The sequence below is a fragment of the Erpetoichthys calabaricus genome, chromosome 9 (genome assembly GCF_900747795.2).
Source record: "Erpetoichthys calabaricus chromosome 9, fErpCal1.3, whole genome shotgun sequence".
Classification (NCBI taxonomy): domain Eukaryota; kingdom Metazoa; phylum Chordata; class Cladistia; order Polypteriformes; family Polypteridae; genus Erpetoichthys; species Erpetoichthys calabaricus.
Window position 1 is genome coordinate 41292686 of NC_041402.2, and position 21411 is coordinate 41314096.

The 21411-nt window shown below is 37.0% G+C and overlaps 1 protein-coding gene across 1 annotated transcript in view; it reads right to left on the bottom strand.

Annotated features, from left to right (window-relative positions):
• Nucleotides 1-101: 101 nt before the first annotated feature.
• Nucleotides 102-21411, bottom strand: part of arl2bp (ADP-ribosylation factor-like 2 binding protein) — a 32232-nt gene continuing 10922 nt past the window's right edge. The window contains exons 3-7 of the mRNA XM_028809360.2: nt 16691-16752; nt 12315-12421; nt 11372-11457; nt 5034-5130; nt 102-1151 (exon numbers count right to left, since the gene is read on the bottom strand). Coding sequence (XP_028665193.1) covers nt 1044-1151; nt 5034-5130; nt 11372-11457; nt 12315-12421; nt 16691-16752 — 460 coding nt within the window. The 3' untranslated portion in view covers nt 102-1043. The remainder of the gene's footprint in view (nt 1152-5033; nt 5131-11371; nt 11458-12314; nt 12422-16690; nt 16753-21411) is intronic.

The following is a 21411-nucleotide window of genomic DNA, read 5'->3' on the forward strand; positions in this document are numbered from 1 at the left end:
CTGAAAAAGTCACGTCTCGTCCCAAGATTTTTTGTTATATAATAGAGAGATATGCCATCCAATTAGCAAGGATATGTAAGCATTGTAGCAGAAAAACAAAATACTGTGTAGTTTATTTATTGCAAATATATAATATGTACATACAAGAAATGACAGTCCAATTAAACATTTTTATCTTTAACATTAAATAAGAATCCGTATTATAAATACTAGCACTAAAAGTCTACAGCACAGAAGAAAGAAAGTGAAGGACAAATCCAAGAGATTCTTTTTTTTTTCTGCCTTGACAACTACCTGTACTCTGTAAGTTATTATTACATTAAACATAAATAAAACGTACTGGTATGAATAACACAGGGTGCACAAAAACTAAATATACATGATGAGAACATGTGCTTTAAAAAATGCCAAGCAAGTTAAAAAAAAAATAAATAAAAATCCAGCTTCCTCAAAAAATGATTTCCAATCCTCTAATTACAGCAGTAATAATGAACCAGGCATTAATACTAGTGTATGCCAATGATGGTGTTTCTTGTACACTTTCTTTTTAAATTTGTAATCACCAGTATTTAAAATATTTATACAGTACTCTTTTTAATACCCCAAGCAATTGCAGAATTTATATGGCAAATTTTCAGTTGTGTGCCTTCTCTAAATTTTCTATTAACTCTAAAGCATTTCCACAATTTATTTCGTCAGCTCCATTTTTTGACATATTACTAGTTTACTAATGTAAACAGCCAAAATAGACATTTTGTTTTATTATTTTACATTTTGTGGAATTAATAATTTACTTATGGGGTCTCTTACTGCAGAGACAGGGTACTACATGTAAACTGATGTAATGGGAGTTTAAAGAGCTGTGAATGTCTGTCTGGTGCACTTCTAATCTCTGGAATGTACAGACAACATTCTTTTAAATTTTCAAAAAAGAGGGGAAATGGCATTGAATGCCACATTTAAAATAAAAGATATGGTGTTAGTTTAACATTGTGCTGTTTGTGCTAAAAAAAAAAGAACACCTTCTGAATAATGTCGTGACATCACTCAAAAGGGCGGGAACCATTAGAAGGAAAGGACGTTGGAGAAGATGCTGTTAGGGCTCTCACAACGAGACCACTGCTCAAATCAAGCCCACGTCCTTCTTTTTCCTGTAAAGAATAAAAAAAAATGCATCAGTTCATTACTGAGAAGTGTGCGTTCTTGCTGTGGCTGGCTGCTGTTTTAGGTTACACGCAGTTAAGGATCTAATATAAGGTGTTTCTTCCCCAAACATTTTGATTCATGGAATTCCAGAATAAAACAAAGAGATAGTTACAACCCCATTCAGTCACAGCAACGTGACTGTGCTTGATACGTAGCTGCATAGTGCTTGGTAGTAAAGGAGACCTATATCTGGCTAACAAACAGTATGTTTACATGTGCTTTGACATCCCAGTGATTCACAGAATCCTCGTTTCTAAAATGCCATGTAAACCCTTTGAGAAACTGGGTTACTGGCATCTGACCAAACTGATTAACAGAGAAAGATTTCTCCTTGACTATCCTAGGTATTTGGCTGTGTAAACCGTCAACTAGAGGACAATTAAGGATTCTGCACACATGCTCTCAGCAATCACAGGAAGAAGCGTCCACAAGATAAATTTCCTGAGGCAAATGCTCAGGCGATCACATTATTCATTCTCTTGATGAAATAATCTGTCTCAATATTTCAGAAATCCCTTAATGTATGTTTATGTGCTGAACGTACTACATTATTATTAGCCCAACAGCACTGGAAGCAAAAGTACTAATGCACTGCTCCTTTGCATAACTTGATCGCATAGCCAGGCAGAAAACAGTGTGCTGCTTGCAATGCGATAACAGAAAAATATCAATAAAGTGCCAGTTTTGCTTTAATCCAGCTACTTGCTACAGAAACGCTGAACCACAATCATTGGATGATGCAGCAGCCAGTGTTCTTACATTGAATCTTTTGGGTGCTCAGGTCAACAATGAAAAAAGAGGGATGAATGTTATTTACTTCAGAACACAGGAAGAACTAAACATTTTTAAAAGCATAAGAAAATGACCACAGCCTTGATGTTTGTTTTTGGGTTGTTTAACTCTATTTTGTGCAGTTTAATGATGTCAGAGAACTCTAGGAGATTACCAGTGCATGTAAATGTGGATTTTTAACAAACCAGGTTTTTGCCTTAACCAGGTTGTGTACGTGTGTATAAACGCACTCAATGACTAAGCCTTTACACCGACCTTCTCACTGGCGATTACAGAATAAATGAATGGAAGATAAGGCAGCCTGCACCTTTTATTCTAACATCTCATTGTTTCCTCAATGAGCACATGTAGCTGTAGCTGTATGGCTTCTTGAATATTGAGCAACTTGCAAAGAAGTTATTAATTTGTTTTAGTAAATCAGCAATTATGCAAACATCTTATTCTTTCAAAATCCTAAAACTAAGACTAAGACTAAGAGGGGTCACAAAAAAAAATATTAAAAGGGGCATTAGGAGTTTGCAAGTGCCCACCCATCTAGACAGGTAATTGCTAACTAAGAGGACATCCACAATGAAGTGCCACCACCTCCAGCATTCTGCTTCAGTACTGAGGTGAGATGGATCATATTCCTTTCAATAAAAGAAAACCTATGAGGACACACCCTGAGTAATTGTAGCATTAAAAGACAGGAATAGTTTGAAAAGCAATGCAAAGAAGCAGAAGGCCCAGAAGTGGAGCTGCACAAGAGGATAATTCTATCAGATTCTGTAGTCTGAAAAAAAGACGCCTTACTGGTCCTCAGTTGGCTGCTACCTTAAATACACGCCAATTGCCAGGGTTATCTGTAGCAGTAAAAAGAGGACTCCGGGATGTTTGCCTTACGAGCAGAGTTTCAAAGAAAAAGCCATATCTGAAACTAATAAATAACAAGAAAAGGTTCAAATGTGTAGAAGTTGAGAATCAACCAGAAATCCACCGTTCAGTGTCTGTAATCGTTTGCCCATTTTCCAACTTTTCTTTCCTCTGTTACAGATGACACTTGTATTTGACCCGTACTTAAAGACGCAGCCAACTGAAGCTGGTAATAGCCAACTAACATTTAAACATGGTTAATTAAGGATAATCTAAGGTAATTTGCCACCAGGACACGAGGGTAATGGCTGTATGAAAGAGGGGCTTTGGATTCATACATGAAAAATAAATTAGAAATCAGTCATTTCATGCAGTAATGGCCATTTGTTTTATTAGTAATGTCTTGGCTATATTTCTAAATCAACTTAATGGTACCTTGATAAGGTATTAATTTTTATCAAACACATGGACAGTTCTGGGTGATTCCAAGCATAGCATTTGAATGCCACTGTATATTCCGTGTCCTCCATAATGTTTGGGACAGAGATATATTTTTCCTTGATTTATCCTTCTGCTCCACTGTTTAAAGTGACAAATTAAACAATTGTATAAAAAGTGTTGTCATTTCTGCATGGTGTGTCTGGAATGTATGCAAATACCCTTAAATTAAAGTCTGCAATGGACACTTACATCACGTCTAATATGTTTGATTTGTTATTTTAAACTGTGGAGCAGAAGGGTAAATCAAGGAAAAATGTGCCTTTATCTCAAATATGATGGAGAACACCATGCATATATAATAATAATAATAATAATAATAATAATAAACATTCTTTGCATTTATATAGCGCTTTTCTCACTATTCAAAGCTCTCAGCAATTGCAGGTTAAGGACCTTGCTCAAGGGCCCAACAGAGCAGAGTCTCTTTTGGCATTTATGGGATTCCAACTGGCAACCTTCTGATTGCCAGTGCAGATCCCTGGCCTCAGAGCCACCACTATATATGCATCATATAGGAAGAGAGGTAAAAATTAAACAAGCTGTAGAATAAAATGAGATTCATGACAATCATAATTAAATATAATGGGGTGGAATTCTGATAAAGTCAAAAATGAAGTTAATCAATCTGTTGAATTCATGTCATTATTTGTACTATCAGTAGTTTATTGTATAGTATAGTGAAGGAGCTCAGTGTCCTGATTGACTGATATCCTGCTTCTTGGGCCTTGTTACGCTCCTGGTCACTTTAAACCTGACTAGCAAGAAGTCCTTCCAACCACGACTTTAGGAACCTACTTAACTGGCTATTTAGTCAGGAAACACATGAGAAGGGTTTGCAAACCCATGACATTTACATACCCACATGTACACCTCAAGACCAGTCTAGATAAGCCAATTAACCTAACCTTCATGTGTCTTGTAGGCAAGACACTCTATAGTTAACTGGAGAAAACTGCTCCAGGTAGTGAAAATAAAGTGTCAGCCACTAAACCATTTTAGACCTGACTATAAACAGATTCAGCCCTTTGCTTGGGGCAGAGAACTATATATTTTAATGATAAGGAAGAAATAAGTAAATTAGAAACGAGAGATTTTTTCTTAACAAAAAAAAAAAAAGCCTGGAAAGTGAACATAAGCATAATTTAGTGCTATTTTCAAAATAAGTAAACATACCTGGTCAAAACTGTAATTTCAAAATTGCAAAAGTGTGTGTTTACTGAAATTCAAGGGTACAATTTAGCTGCAAGATGTCAGTAAGTGAACTTTACTTATAATAAATCTTTTTTACTTTAAGACCTGAAAAAGTCAAATTTCCTTACAGCAAAATCTATAATATGATTGGAAAAAAATGCTTCTAATTTACAAAGCAAAAATAACCAACTCATAAACACACATTCTGTAGCTATAATAATAATAATAATAATAATAAATCTTTGCATTTATATAGCTATTCATTCTTGTTTCAAGTTAGGAAAATGTGATGACTGCCCTAAAGTTTAGCATTAAGCCAAGAGCAGCAGTGAGCCCAAATAAATTGAATATTTAAAAAAAAACTCCAAGCTAAACTGTAAATGATTCTTTACTATTATAATAATAATTACAAAATTCTAATAAAAAAAAGTTTTGCATCAGTTTGGACTCCTCTTTGGAAGCATTGGCTGTAGCTGATATGGTGTACTTACAGCTCTGTAATCTAAAAACATCTCCTTGAAAGCCAGGAAGTCAGTGAAGGTAACCAGCATGTCAAATATATCACCAGCTATCTCTTCTTTATGTTGTCTGCATAATGAAATAAAAAAAAACACTTGTTAAAACCACAATACTGTACTGTGAGGTAGAATATCTCCATATTTTTTTTTTATATAAACTGTCCAAAAAAATTAAGGGAACACTTAAATGTCACATTGGATTTCAATGAATGAAATATTCACATTGAAAACATTTACTGAGTAGTACTGTGCAATTCATTGAGAAGAAAATGATCAATGGAAAACGGTCAATGGAAACCAAAATTACCATCCTATTGAGGGCTGGATTTGACATCACAACAAAAATCAAAGTCAAAAACTGAAGTCACAGGCTGATCTAGCATGAATTTCATCACGGCAATTCATAACGTGACTCAGTAGTGTGTATGGCCCCCTTGTGCACCCCTGACAACATCTGGACATGATCCTGATGAGATGGTGTACTGGGGGATCTCTTCCCAGACCTGGACCAGGGCATCAGTGAGCTGCTGGCCATAACGACCCAGAGGCTCTCAATTGGATTCAGATCTAGGGAACGTGCAGACCAGTCAATGGCATCAAGGATTCCTACACTACGAGGAACCCAGGGCCCACTGCACCAGCATAAGGTCTGATAATGGCTCTGAGGATTTCATTCCGGTACCCAACAGCAGTCAGGGTACTGTTGCCTAGCATGGGAAGGTCTGTGCGACCCTCCAAGGATATGCCTCCCCAGACCATCACTGACCCACCGCCAAACAGGCTGTGCTGGTTGATGCTGCAGTCTGCATAACATTCACCGTAGCATCTGCAGACTCTTTTACATCTGTCACATGTGCTCAGTGTGAACCTTCTCTTATCTGTGAAGAGAACATGGCACCAGTGGTGGACATGCCAGTTGTGTTATTCTCTGGTGAATGGCAATCAAGCAGCATGGTGATGGGTTTTGAGCACCGGTCCCACTGGAGGATGTTGGGCCTTCATGCCACCCTCATAGAGTCTGTCTTTGACAGTTTGATCAGAAACATACACACACATAGCCAGCTGAAGTTCATTTTGTAAGGCTCTGGCAGTGCTCCTCCTGTTCCTCCTCACGCAAACAAGCAGATACTGGTTCTGCTGCTGGGTTGATGCCCTTCTACGGCCCTGACCAGCTCTCCTCTTGTAACGGCCCATTTCCTGGTATCTCCTCCAGGCTCTAGAGACCATGCTGGGAGGCACAGTAAACCTTCTTGTGACTGCACGTATGGATGTAACATCCTTGAGAAGCTGGACAATCTGTGTAACCTGAATTGGCTGCTGATACCACCTCATGCTACGAGTAGTGACAAGGACACTAGCAAAACGCAACCCTAGAGAAGAATCAATAAGAAAGGATAAGGACAGAGCAACTGTCTGTGGCCACCATCTGTAAAAGACTGTGATTATTAAATATCCCCTTTATTTTTTTTTGAGCAGTGCATTATCCCTTTATCGAGGTTTGAAGTGTAGTGTGATGCTGTAGTATTTTGCAGTTATATCACTTATTATTATTCTAACCTTTTATCAGATATTTCACTTTTCTTTTGAGAAACACAGAATGACACAGGATTCTTTTATATGATCAAAAGAAAAACTATAATAAAATGAACACTGAGGAATGGATACCACCTGACATAATCTCTAAGAGGGCAAGAAGATAAAAGGTCTATTAAAATATGGCGGGTATCAAATATCAAGTGAAAATAAGTGACTAATAGAATCTGGGACAAAAATGAAACACGTGGTCAAAAATGTCAGGGGCCTGGACGCAACCCTACCAATTTGGGGCTGAACCCGAGTTAGTTTAGATTGCTGAGGCATGAATCTGATACACTGTGTCAAATTGCATTAATCCATGTACAACCTGGAAAGAGGAAGAGTGTCATTCCATTCACTATAATGCAAGATCTTTCTGCTTATGTGTAAAATATTCACCTATAATGTTTACCTGTTCAATTAGAACTCATATAAAATATTTATGGGCTCAATAAAATACATTTTTTATTATGCCTCCTAACTGCCTTTATGACTGATCCAAAAAAAATCAAACATCCATCCATCTCCTAAACCCACTTCAATATGAGCAGGGTAAATGGGAAGCTGGAGCCAATCTCATCAAGCACAGCACACAAGACAAACAATCGCTGGACAGGGTACTATCTCCATCACAGGATCAACACACATACACACAACCTCACATACATGAAAGGCCAATTTTGCATCATCAATCTACCTAATCTGCACGTCTTTGAACTGTGGAAGGAAACTACAGCATCCAGAAGAAACCCACACTGAAATGGGGAGAACATGCAAACACCACACAGGGAGAACCCAAGGATGTTAACCCGACCTCTTTGTTGCAAGACAGAACATTCAAACAAGAACAGAAACAAACTGGAAAGACAAGTAGCCATAGTGTTCAAACTCAAAATTAGAGCAGAAAAACACTGCACTAAGACAAGGTAAGAAAACTGAGAAACAAAAAGACATAAAGTGAAGATGAACAGAGAGTGTTTTGCTTAAAGTACCACAGAAATTACCACCGCAAAGTAACACTAGCAAGGTATAGATTCACAAGTTTGAACAATTGCACCTATTTAAAAATGCGGCCTGGACTACATCATGAAAGTCTGATAAGGAGTTTGAATACATTAATATTCAAGAGATGAATCAGTGATTATGTTTCTATAAATATACTTATATAATTAATTAGCTCATGTAAAAGGAGAAGTACTATATCAGTAGGACTTCATGACTATTAGCAAACACCAGGGGCCTCATGTATAATGCCGTGCGTAGAATTCACACTATAACATGGCGTACGGACAAAAGCGGAAATGTTCGTACGCACAAAAAAATCCAGATGCATGAATCTGTGCGAACGCTAACTTCCACGTTCTTCCGCTACATAAATCCCGGTCAGCATGAAAAGTAATGCATGTACACGCGCCTGCTGTCCCGCCCCAACTCCTTCCAGAATTACACCTCTTTGAATATGCCAATCAATATAAATAGCCCTTAAACTCAGCCTTCTGTGAAAAAACAATGGCAAAAGCATGGGGGGAAATAGAATTTCAGCGAATACCAAGTGGAGGCAAGGAAAAACGTACTATTTGTTGGTTTAAACAGTGAAATAATCAACAAAAGAAAGTTGATCGAGTGACAGAGTGTCAGAGAAACTCGAAAGCTCAAGTTCACAAAGTCGCACAGTGCCCGAAATAAAGATGTTGTCGGATATCAATGTCGCCATGAAAAGGCAAGTCGTATCCCACTGTCTGAGTGTCAAATGAAAGCTTATTAGGGTACAGAGAAAAAAAATAGGCACACAGTGGGAAAAAAGCACGAAATGTCAACTTTAATCTCGAAATTTCCACTTAAATCACGTAGTTTATTTTGTCATTAAAGTAGAACATCATAAACTTCATCTTAAAATCGTTTAATTTACTAGTTTCTCAAATCCCGTCGTAACTAAGGTAACATGTTAAATGCTTTGTTTTGTAGTTGATTTTCTATGTGCTCTATGTGTGTGAATCACTACTGTACGTGTTTCTTAAACGAGCTTTCTCTTCCTCCGACAGGACACAGAATCCATTACATTCGTGATATTACAGCTCTCTGATAAATTAAAATACTGAGATGTATACTTGATATCATTTTCATGATGATCAGAGTTAAAGCATAACACAGTGGCGCAGTGATTGTTCCTGCCTCACGCAAGATGCTTGCTGCGTCGTGCGTGTCCTTCGATAAAATCATTTATTGCAGCAATACTGTCTCTTTCAAACGTACTAACCCTCAATTCCTGTCCTTACTTTTCTTTCTCCAAATAATAATAATACCCAATCGCCACACAATCAGCTCTGCAATAGCTGTTAAGCCATCTGTAAGCTTAGAACGACGATTCTTCAAAACTTTTAAGGAACATCAAAATATCTTCGTAGTACGTGTTTAATTATTCTGTCCATCTATCCTTCCAGTGTCACACCAGCCCCAGCAAGAATACAGTGCGAGGCAGGAACAATCCCTGAATGAGGCGCCACCTCCTTGCTAGCGCTGCAACACTGTGTCCTTGCATGTTTAATTATTAACAATATAGATTATTTAAATGATGTTAACATTTTATCTGTATAATATAATAAACATATTTTCCTGCATTTCATCTTAAAATGATATCGTCATCATATGTAAATACGAGCTTTATAAAGTGGCTCAGGTTGTGCAATATTATAACTGTACCGCAAGTTTACAGTGAGGTAATTGTACTTATAAGTACAAACAGTTCTACAAGGAGCACTTGATGGACTGATTGAGTACGCTTATAGTTCTTGGGATGAAACTGTTTCTGAACCACGAGGTCCGTACAGGAAAGGCTCTGAAGCGTTTGCCGTATGACAGCAGTTCAACAGACAGCATGGCTGAGGCAGCGTGTGCTAGATGCTGTATACCAATAATTCTCTTTCCGATCAGCTGCTGTAGAGCTGTGATTATCCAGTCAGATACAGTGATATAAATATTCCGAGTGGTGCAGTGAGAGTAATATGGAAAAAGATGATCTGCTGTGGAAACCCCTAATGGGAGCAGCTGAAAGAAGAAGAAGGTACAGTGAGAGTAACAACACTAAAGCAGCTATGGTATTTAGAATAGTTTGACCATTCTGTGGACCATTATATTGTTACAGGTTAATTACAATCAGATGCATTAAACTAATAAATAATATGCAGTTAATTTCAGTGTATATGATAAAGCCGTGTCAGGGATGTGGATCTAAAAAAGAACGGGAAACCACACTGGAACAGTAGCACTGCTTTGATGCTGGGTGCTGCCAGTTTGCAAAACCAAGCAGAGAACTTGCGTATGCCAAGGTTGAAGCTACTGTACAGTGAAAATGTACGTGGCTTTACGCCAGGTTTAGGTTTTATACATCGCGATTTGAGCGTGGAAACGGGCTTACGCAACATTTTTGTGCATACACACCATTTATACATGAGGCCCCTGGACTGTACAACTAAAAAGGAGTTGCAATGAATCTGCAATTCACATTAAACTGCGAGGATATTATTAATGGGCTAGCAGTAAGGATGTGCAAGAATGACAGGGAGACGAACATTTGACGTAAATGCAAGCAGAACTTTCAACATACACTCGATATAGTAAGTGCTTATGAAAAGTATTCACCTCCTTGGAAATTTTCACATTTTATTGTTATACAACAACAGTTGCATTTAATTTGTTTTTTTGACACTGATCAACAGAAAATGACTATTTATTGTCAAAGTTAAAAAAGATATTTGTACCATTATCTCAATTAATTACAAATATTAAACACAAAATAATTGATCATAACATGTATTCACCCCTTTAATCATTACTGGTGCAGCCAACAAGTTTCGGAAGTCACATAATGAGTTCAATACGATTACCTGTATATATGCAAGACGTTTTAATTAATTGTAGTGTAAATGCACCTGTATCTGGGAGGTCCAACTTGTGGTGAGAAGTGTGAACATTGCAACAGGTACACACATTGTAAATGTAGGAAGGATGGTCCTTGCGTGTGTGTGAACTGTTAACATTTGAATTTGATGATTGCATATAGCGCTGAACTGACCTCTCTGTACTATTCTTTCCTCTGCATGTCCTGGAGTACAAAAGAAACAGCAGCATACAGCAACATGTGGGGACTGGCAAGATATGGGGGGGGATGAACACGCGGTCACCGATTATAACCGCAAGTCAGTGTTTGTGTTGCAATTACTTAGTACGTATTTCTTTAATTTTTCACTTAAGCTGGCCCTTAAGTCTTCAATCTGCCTCAAGAATGATTTAAGATATGAAGAGGTAGAAGTGACGGCGAAGGTGGGAGGGAAGAGAACGGCGCCCATACGCATGCGCCGCACGGACCCCTGCTGGCCGCTGCCGAGAGCTGATTCTACAATAAAATAAAATAAAAAGAGGAATAATGTTGGAGGTCAATCATCACCCCGAAAGCAGACGTCACGTAGTATATGTGTACCAAATTTCAGGTCAGTAGTTCAAACGGTTTGAGAGCTACAGAGGATTTAAAATCCTGGACAGACAAATGAACAGCCAGGGTGGCGTATTATATAAGAAGATATGTATCAGTGTCCTTTGTTTCTAATGAACTGAAGTTTTGAGATACATCTATAAAATTAAAAGAACTTTTCTTATATACAAACACAAACAGTGCAGTAAAAGTTGTTGAAAATAAATATATGTTGGCAAAAAGGAAGGAAAAAAAAAAAACTTCTCACTCTAAAGATTCAATAAATGCTGACATGCTGAACCCAGGCATCCTTGCCATTAGTTGCTGCTCAATGTAGGTCTCGAGTAGGTCAATCTGAAAAAAAGAAAAACAGGCTTTCTTTAATATTTAATCAAACACCTAAGATGATGTAGGCTACCAATAAAAATGTCAAAGAAAACTGTAATGAGACAATTCTGTCCAAATAGCAATTTCTAAAAATTTTTTAGTTATTTTTAAAGTATTTATTCAGCTAATGTATGCACCCAAAGGAAGACCTGCATGAACACACAGTGTAGATTTTTTCTTTTTTCAGTGGGGTCCTAATCCTTTTTAAGTTTAGCTTGTTACACTACTTCTCTACTCCAAACATGATTGAACTACTCAATAGAATTCTCTCTTCCATATCTAACCAGCAAGTCTACTAGTAATTTGAAGAATGTATGCCTAAGACACAAAATATTTCTAAAATATCAAATAGTTTGTTTTATGGGAGAAAAAAATTTTCCTTAAAAGGTACACATCTCAGCGCTCTGTGCCAGCACTCATTGAAGAGCATTGTACCAAAAAAAATAAACTGAACTGATAAAGCATATCCTGGCAACATCTGGTATAAGACAGGAAACAATCCAGAGTAGGGTTCAAGTGTATCACTGGGTATACTCAAACACCCACAAAGGCCAAATTAAGGCTGACTGTGAGATGTGGGAGGAAGCCATTGAGCACAGAGAAAGTCCATGTGAACACTGAGAGAACAAAAATTGAAATGCAGCCTGTTGGAAGTGTGAAGCAGCAGTGCAGTGCAGTGCAGTGCACCAATAACAACTGTGCTGCCTTTGAACAGTATTTGTATATAACTTTTATTATTTAAATTGAACTATTTGACATGTGTATTATGTTAGGGCAAGCATGTTGACAAACCTACAATACAGTACCTTTCACATTTAACTTACATATTCCTTGAATATAGGAGTATAGCATAATTTATTCTCCTCTGACTCTTCAAAGTCCATGTAGTATTTTTCCATAAAATTTCTCTGGAGTTGTTGAAAATTATCATCTGTAGAAGGAGAACAGTTTTTAATGTCTTAGTTATAATTAAGTAGCTACTGAATACAAATTAATGAGGCTGCAATTTCAATTAAATCTTTATAGACCCAAAATGATCATTGTTAAACAAAAATAACAGAATAAGAAAAGTAATTAGAGGAGCAATTAATTTATAAAGGACAAGCACAACATTTATTCCTTAACAATAATCAATCATAATATTTAGTGCAAATTGCCTGTTTTAAGTGAGTGGACATTTACTACAAATCAATTAAATAATTCCGATTATCCACTCAAAAGAGAAGGCACTGAAAGAGATCTATAAGTGAGAGAACGTTACTTCAGACTGCAAAATACTGGGAGAAATCTGACATTTTACAGTGAGGTTATAAAGAGATTACGGTGTACAAAGCACATATAAACTTGATACAAGATATTATCAAAATCCTATAATGCTGTATGTCAACATAAGTCATATTCTCTATCTGGCAGAACCCAGCAGCACAATGATGTCATAGTAAGTGCTGCTGCTTCATGGATCCAGTATTCACAAACCTTTTGCACACGAATCTTTTATTTTAGGAATGTAGAAAACCAGAGTTTTCAAAAAAAAAACCAAACTGATTAACATGTAAGTTCAACAAACATACGGAGTACTTCAGTTTTTGATGGAGGAATGGTAGTGAATCATATTATAGAAATTAAAAGCAATTCTAATGAAATCAATATGAGTTATAGCCTTGTACAAACATTTACATAAAAAACAAGCAAGTAAAAATTAACAAAATAAACAAATAGTTTGTTTTCCTTGTGATACCTGTCATTACTTTTTTCTTACAAAAACAATTTAACCTTTGTGACACTAACTCTCCATTTCCTTTTCAATACAGTTTAACATGCAACACTTACAGCAGATGCCCCTTGAATGTTCGTGTCTCTATCCACTCTGGATAGTAAATGCAATGTGTTATATTATGTACTGCACTGTAATCTAAAAGCCCTTGAAAGCATTTTCTGATAGTGCTTTTCATGAACAGTTCTCTACAGAACAAATACTGGCTTGCTTTGACTTGTAGGCCATGTCCACACAACTGTGTTTTCATTTAAAAATCTACACTAGTGTTTTCACATCATTTACAAAAGTATCTCTGTCCACACTAAAACCACAGAAAACTAATCTGATGTAGACGTTCTCCTACAAGCATTAGAAGAAAAATCCTTGAAGGGACAGTAATGCTGATGACCAGTGTATTTATCAAAAACTGTGGTGATTGATAAATAATTTGCCTTTTGTGCATGTGTGCATTTTTGTAAATCTACTTTTTCCTCTGTTTACATTACAACACTGAGGCAGAGTTTTCAGACTTGTACAGCTCTGGAAAGCATTTTCAAAAGTCTCCATTTTGGAGATGAAAAACGCTGGAGTATTGTGGACGAAAGGAAAAAACAGAGACGTAACATCTACTCTATAAAACTTAACCTAAGTGGAGAAAGCACCCCATATTTGTTTATTCTTTGTTTACCATTCTTGTTACTTTCATATTAAAGCTATTGTGTTGACACTCTGGAACTGTATATTGTACATATTTCAGATTTTCACTGATAGTTCCCATTGTAAGAGCCTTTTAGGATTACTTTTCAATAAAGAGTTCAGTGTTACTTACACATACACTAATTGTGAGAAAAGAAAAAAAAACACTTTATACAAGGTCAGAACAAATGGAAGGTCGAAATCTTTGGTGACATTTCTGATCTAACTATGGTTACGTAAAATGTTTTGGTGGAACAATTTGTTCCATAAATATTCAAAGGTGCCAAGGACTGGTGCTCCATCCAGAGTTTTCTTCTGCTTTTTGCCTGATGCTGCTGGGACACTCAACAGGGCAAAGCAAAACTGTTTTAGAGTTGAAAGTGACTTTGTAAAATGAGTCAACATCCACTATTTTTTTTTTGACGTAACACCTGATGGGACACTATTGTTTACAGAACAATCTATTATAACAACTTATACAACAGTGCTAGCACTCTGAGTTATGATGATGAAATGGAAGAATTGTAACTTGCGTACGTTTAACTTAAAGAGAAAAAAGGAATAAGGAAAAATTAAACTTACTTTATGAAGAACAGTAAATGTTCTGTAGAATTTAGAAAGTAATTATTACTTTCATTAGACCTGAGCATCATTCAGGCAAGTCTCGCGTAAGCGTTAGACATGAGGACTACTCAGGCTGTAAAAGTGCCAACAGCATTAGTCCCGATGGTTACTTGGGCAGTGGTACAGGTGTGTTTTACATAAGTGTCAGGCCTGAGCATTACCCGGGCAATAATGTAGACACATCTTCTCCTAGTCTCATAATGGCATCTCGTAAGAAACGTTTTTGTTTGTTTGCAGGTGTTGCATTCTGTCAGTGATACGAGCAATGATGTTGAGGAGCCTCTCATCAGCATTGATGACAAAGTGAATCTGTTTTCAGGCAGTGAAATTGAAACACAGAGTGAAACTGAAAGTGGTTCAGATGAATCTGAAAGTGATGCTAGCGTTTGGATTTCTGTTGACACTGCTTCAAATAAACTAGTACCACCTTGTTTTGGCAGCCAGGAATAAAAGTGAACATTGACAGCCAGGATCCACTTACTTAACGGAAGTTCTTTCTTGATGATGACGTGATCAAAAGAACTGTTGTTGAAACGAACCATTAGACTGAACAGTCGGGTAAATGACTGTACACCTAAGCAGTTTTCTCATTCAAAAATAAACCACACAAAAGACATATTTTGACAGAACATATGGTATTATTATTAATATTATTATTATTATTGTTCATTTCATGGGCAGCACGGTGGCGCAGTGGCAGCGCTGCTGCCTCGCAGTTAGGAGACCCGGATTCGCTTCCCGGGTCCTCCCTGCATGGTATGTATGTATGTATGTTCTCCCCGTGTCTGCGCGGGTTTCCTTCCACAGTCCAAAGACATGCAGGTTAGGTGCATTGGCGCTCCTAAATTGTCCCTAGTGTGTGCTTGGTGTGTGGGTGTGTGTGTGTCCCGGGATTGTTCCTGCCTTTCGCCCTGTGCTGGCTGGGATTGGCTCCAGCAGACCCCTGTGACCCTGTGTTAGGATATAGTGGGTTGGATAATGGATGGATGGATTTTCATTTCATATTATTATTCATTATTATTATTTGTATTATTATTATACTTTTTTACACTTCTGACTTTGTACTTTTAGTGTTTTGCACATTTAACAGGGAAAAGATTTTTAAAAAATGTAATTTTTTAAGTCAAAAAATGCTACACTTTTTACATTTCCTTTATCTGCTGTCAGTACAAGAAGAAAGTGTATGTCTTGCTGATCTATATAATACTTAATATAATGCAATCCTTAGAATCAATGAAATCTATACAAAATAGGAAAATGAATTAATGAACAGAGAACCATACACAAAAATGTAAAAATAAAAAAAACAAACTTTAGCCCTGGTTTCAAAAAACATCACACACTTTGACAACTGCCTGGCAATAGAGACTGCAATTCTGAATTTTATGAATGGTTTGAATAAACAGGAAGGCAAGACAATTTGCAGGTTAGATAATTTTATTTTTATCAGCTATCCACAGATAATTTTAAAAGAGGTCTCAAAACACTGTTGAGCTGGCTACACTAAATTACCTTATGCAAATCTAATGTAATGTAAACAACTCTTTTTTGTTGGACTGTTCATCATCATCATCTTTTTCTTTCCGATTTCCTGGTCAGGTCCAAATGAACTTTCTCCATACCTTCCAGGGGAATACCCATATGCTTCCAGGACAGAGAGAAATAATTCCTCCACAGGAGTGAGTGCCAGTTTTCATGTTCCAAATGAAGTTCTCTTAGATTTAATTGGAACAACCAAGAAAATAATTTTATGGATTTTACTTTCTTTGGCTCCCCCCTCTAAACCAGCTTGCCATGGTAATCATAACAGGAACACATGAATGTCCAGACAACAAAAGTCTTAAGGATCACAGAGGCTCAAAAGTCCCACATATCACACCTCACAATCCAATTAGGAAAAAAATATGAGTGGGCTTGTGTACTTTTTATAGCATTTAAATTAACTTTAACTTATGAATTTACCTAAAGTGACTTACAAATCAAGAAGCTGTGGTTTGCTTATGGTCATAACTGGTGAGGAAGTAGGCAGCAGCTTTGTGGTTTACAGTCCAGTGCTATAGACATTGGCTCTTATTAACATTCGGTAAAAATATTAACATTAACAATTTTAATTATTTTACTCACCTATAATTACATCTTCTATATATCCAATAACAGAGTCAAACGCTGCATCAGACCCTGAAAAACTAAAGTAAAGGAGTGTTACAAATATTCCTAACCCTGCCACTTATCTCTTAAATTCAACAAGTAAAATACAAGACACATAAATGTTTGTTGGTATGGAGCAGTCAAGTTCATCCCAGTAAAGCAAACATGAAGATGCAGACTGCATAATTAGTTAAATGAAACATAATCATGTTATATTACTTATTATGTAAGACAGAAATACACATTCAGATAATTTCTTCAAAATGATCCCGCTTCTCTTTATTAATACATATTTACTGGTATCTGAACTAAGCCAATAATATTCACCAATACATACTTAATGAAGCCTGTCCCCATGAAGTCCACACCTACTGCTTTTTCACTTGTCAACACCATAATATTAAACAAGCTGTAAAGATCTGCAGTCACCCATAAGAAAAAAAATGCCAGAAAACTTGTTTTGTTTCTCTGGAAGTGTTATAAAAATCAAAAGAGAAATATATTTAGATGTCATCTGTGCTATTTTTATCACTAGTAAATTGTTCAAAGACACTAAATAAAAAAGAGAAAAAAATATATATGTCTACTACACTATATTTACCCCTACCTCCAAGGTAATTCTATTGAAATATTTAGGTGTTAAACATATGTACTCATTTTGCATATAATTTCTTGAGATTTCAAAATCAGTAGTTACCTTCTAAAGAAAACAGAACTACCATGTAATTATATTTCAGTAGTATTAATTAACTTATCTAAGGTGGGTTGGCACCCTGCCCAGGATTGGTTCCTGCCTTGTGCCCTGTGTTGGTTGTTATTGGCTCCAGCAGACCCCCGTGACCCTGTGTTCGGATTCAGCGGGTTGGAAAATGGATCGATGGATGGATAATTAACTTATATTGTCACATTAGAAGTAAAACATTTGCACCAAAGATAGTGCCTTGATCATGGGAAAAGTTCTATATAAATAAAATGTATTATTAGTATTTATTAAATATAAATATTTTCTTAAGGCATCTCCACAGATGTGTGTGATAGGTTAATTTGGTCTATATCAATGAGTACCCTAGTGGGCACTGCCATGGATATGTGTCCAGTCCAGGCCCAGTTCCCATAAGTCCTTGTGTCTGCAGGGATAGGTTCCTGCTCAACATATTTCCATGGGCACCCAGATAACTTTAAACTGGTATAAGTATATTTGAGAATATTATGCTGCAGTATTCATTTACTTGGATATTTTTTCATATGCCTAAATAAGCAGGGTTAGTTTAACAAACTACAGTATCTTTGCTACCCCCATGTTGGTCTTGTGGAATAGCTTCTTCAAGAACTGTGTAAATATTTATTACACAACATGTAAGTTTCAATAGTAAAAAAAAATACTGAACAACACCTTAAACTTGGTGTTTAAAATAAGAGGTGTTTTTAAAGCGACTTAGAAAATTAACATTGAAGTTATTTTGCCTTTACAAAACTTTGGGGTTTTTGATTTGTGGAAAACTATTACAGCGAGATTTGAAATTAGCAACTAAGCTTAGCACTGTACATTCAACTGTACATTAGGAATTTCAGAATTATTGAGACAGACTATTCAACCAGGTGAATGAATAATACAATCATCCAAGCCCATGCCTCAAGAAATGTATCCTTTAGGCTGCTGTATACGCGTGTGAAGCAAAGACTGGTGGCCAAAGACATGCGCAGACTACAAAATCTTTAACTGTAACCCAGTTAAGGGTTTATATGGCCAAATAACTGATTTACTTGCAGAGAAATCTATGTGCCTTAACCTGGTTTCTCAGAAACCAATATCCTGGTTTCTCTAACCAGGATAGGGGTTTACATAGCATTTTAAAAATTGGGCTTTAGTGAATAAGCAGGTTATTAAAGCACATGCAAATGCACTGAATGACAGTCAATAATTTTACATGTTTAAAGAAATAAGCCAAACTTACACACTGTAAGCATAGGCAATTCCTCAATACCTCTTCATCCAGAGTAACCACATATCATTTAATGAATGTTGCAAAACTCGTAATATGTTTTGCCTATTACTGAACATGGCCTAAATGTACAGGAGGTGTAAAGCAAAGCCAGAAAGCTCTGCAGTTCAAAGCTTACTGCAGGCGGCCAGACATACCAAACTTAGAGGCTTTACTATTGTTTCGTTTGGTATGAATGAATTCCCCTGTACCTGGTCTTTCACTAGAAAATTGTTCTAAACAGTGAATTTTTAGGGAAAAAGTATGATTTCTAGTACTAGAGTTTCTAGATTAGTACACTTACATGCCTTTGACCTGTACTCAGTTGTACCAAAGCTGTGTTTACAGGCCTTAAATAAATTATACTGAGCAATTCAGTACCTTTAGCTCTGTAACTGGCCTTTCAGTAAGGAATTGCTCTGTATCAGAAATGGCAAAAAGAATACAACTAAAAGCAAGCATTGCCTATTTTGAAATACAAGTGATTTAAAAAGATGCACCAGTATCTGATAAAAAGATTAACTTAATACACATCAAAATTATTAGAAATGGATTCAAACATAATTTACCTGCAAACAGAATTTGCATAAAATAAGAGGGTTACTCCAAAATGTTTAATTGAAAGCACAACTGCAAATAAGTTAGATAAATAAATATACATCCCAACAACTATTTTATGAAAAATGTCAGCAAATAAGGGGGCCACACTAGAGGTTTTGTTTTGTTAAATCTTTTGTTACATTTTTTCTTTTTGTCTACCTAATCCTTTTTCTTTTTTAATGCTTAACAGTGTTGTTGCTACGTAAGCAAATACAGAATGTTGATTCCTATCTTTTATCGTTTGGATATACTTTCATCTAACCTGGAGTCTTCAAGCTACCTCTCCCAATCAGCCTAGACAGATTTCCTACAGCAGAGAGTACCTGTTTCAATGGAACTCACCTGTGCACACCACCACTACCACCCGATTTCTCATCAAATCTCAGTACTATTTTTCAACAACGTAACTTGTTACAACAGCCGTGTAGATTGGAAAGAATGAAAAAAGGGAAAAAAAGGTGGTATTCGAAAAAGACTGAAAAAACTGCATGGAGTTCGACCCCACTTACCGACTATTACAATGGGAAATGTTCAATCACTCCATAATAAAGTGGATGAACTTCAAGCATGTGCATGATTTCAGACCGACTACAGAGATGTGTACGTTTTGGCACTTACAGAGACCTGGCTGAATGGAAACGATTCCTATGACTAATTGACAATTGGTGGGTTTGATGCACCAGTTCATTTGGACAAAGAATCAGTCTTCACCGGTAAGTCACATGGCAGAGGTGTCTGCCATTATGTAAACAAACAGTGGTGTAATGAAACATGTGGGCCTTCTTCTATCTGTCTCGCTTCTTCTTTCTGCTGTTCCTGTTAGTCTCGCTACGCCCCGTTTATCTCCCCAGAGAATTTCTACAGATTTTCATGACAATCGTGTAATTCACCCAAGGGCAGTGGAGAGCAAGGCCGTTAACACCATCTCCAGAGTGATACAGAGGATTGAATCACGGTCTCCTGACACTTCGAACTTTATGTCCGGAGACTTTAACCAGTGTGCACCGAGATTTTTTTCAATATGTCACATGCCTAACTCTTCACAACCGAGTACTTGATCAGTGCTTATGAATCAAGAGCAAAACCACCGCTGGCTTCGTTAGATCACTACTGTGTCCAGCTTATTCCAATCTATAAACTCATCTTCAAGAGAGAAATGCTGGAAAGTGAACAAATTAAAGTCTGGGAAGAGGACTCTGTTGAGTGCCTGCGCGGCTGTTTTGAGTGCACTGACTGGTCAGGGTTTGAAAAATCCTGTGCCGATATTAATGAACTGACAGACGCTGTAAGCTGTTAAAAAATTCTGCAAGGACTCCATAATACCCACAAAATCAGCCAAAATATACCCTAAAAGCAAACCGTGGATTGCCAGAGATCTAAAACAACTAATAACCTGAAAAAAAGGACTTTTCAGCGTGGAACATTAATGGAACAGAAGGAATTACAGAAGGAGGTGAAACGTGAAATAAAGCTAGCAGAGCTGAAGTACAAGGACAGGACAGAGAATGAACTGCAGACTGATAACCTGGGCTCATTACATAATGGCATGAAGATGATGGCTGGCATTCATACAAAAAGCAATAATCGAGTTGAACTGGAAGGCATCAAAACTGACCATCAGTTAGCGCAAAACTTCAGTGAGTTTTATTCTAGATTTGAAGTACAGAATTTTGCTCCAGAAGTAGGTCAGTAAAAGGACAGATTGAGGACTGGAGCCAGCATTCTTTGACCAGAATGATGTCTGAAAGGTCCTTAAACAAACAGAAATCAAAAAAGCTTGAGTCCTGAAGGAATAAGTGGCTATCTGCTGTTCAGAGGAGCGCTCTCCAATACTCCACTCCATATTCGAAATGTCCTTGGATTTACAGCAAGTGCCCAGCCTATGGAAACAGGCAACTGTTACTCCATTGGGAAAAACTGCACACCCCAAAGTATTAATCACCTTTACAGCAGTGCCGTTAACTTCTCATATCATGAAATCCAATGTGAAGTTAATTAAGAAACAACTACTTAACAAAACTGAAGCTCTTCTGGACCCTCACCAATCTGCATACAGTGCAAAGAGGAGTGTGGAGCATGCTGCAGCAACACTTTTGAATTTATTGTATGAGCACT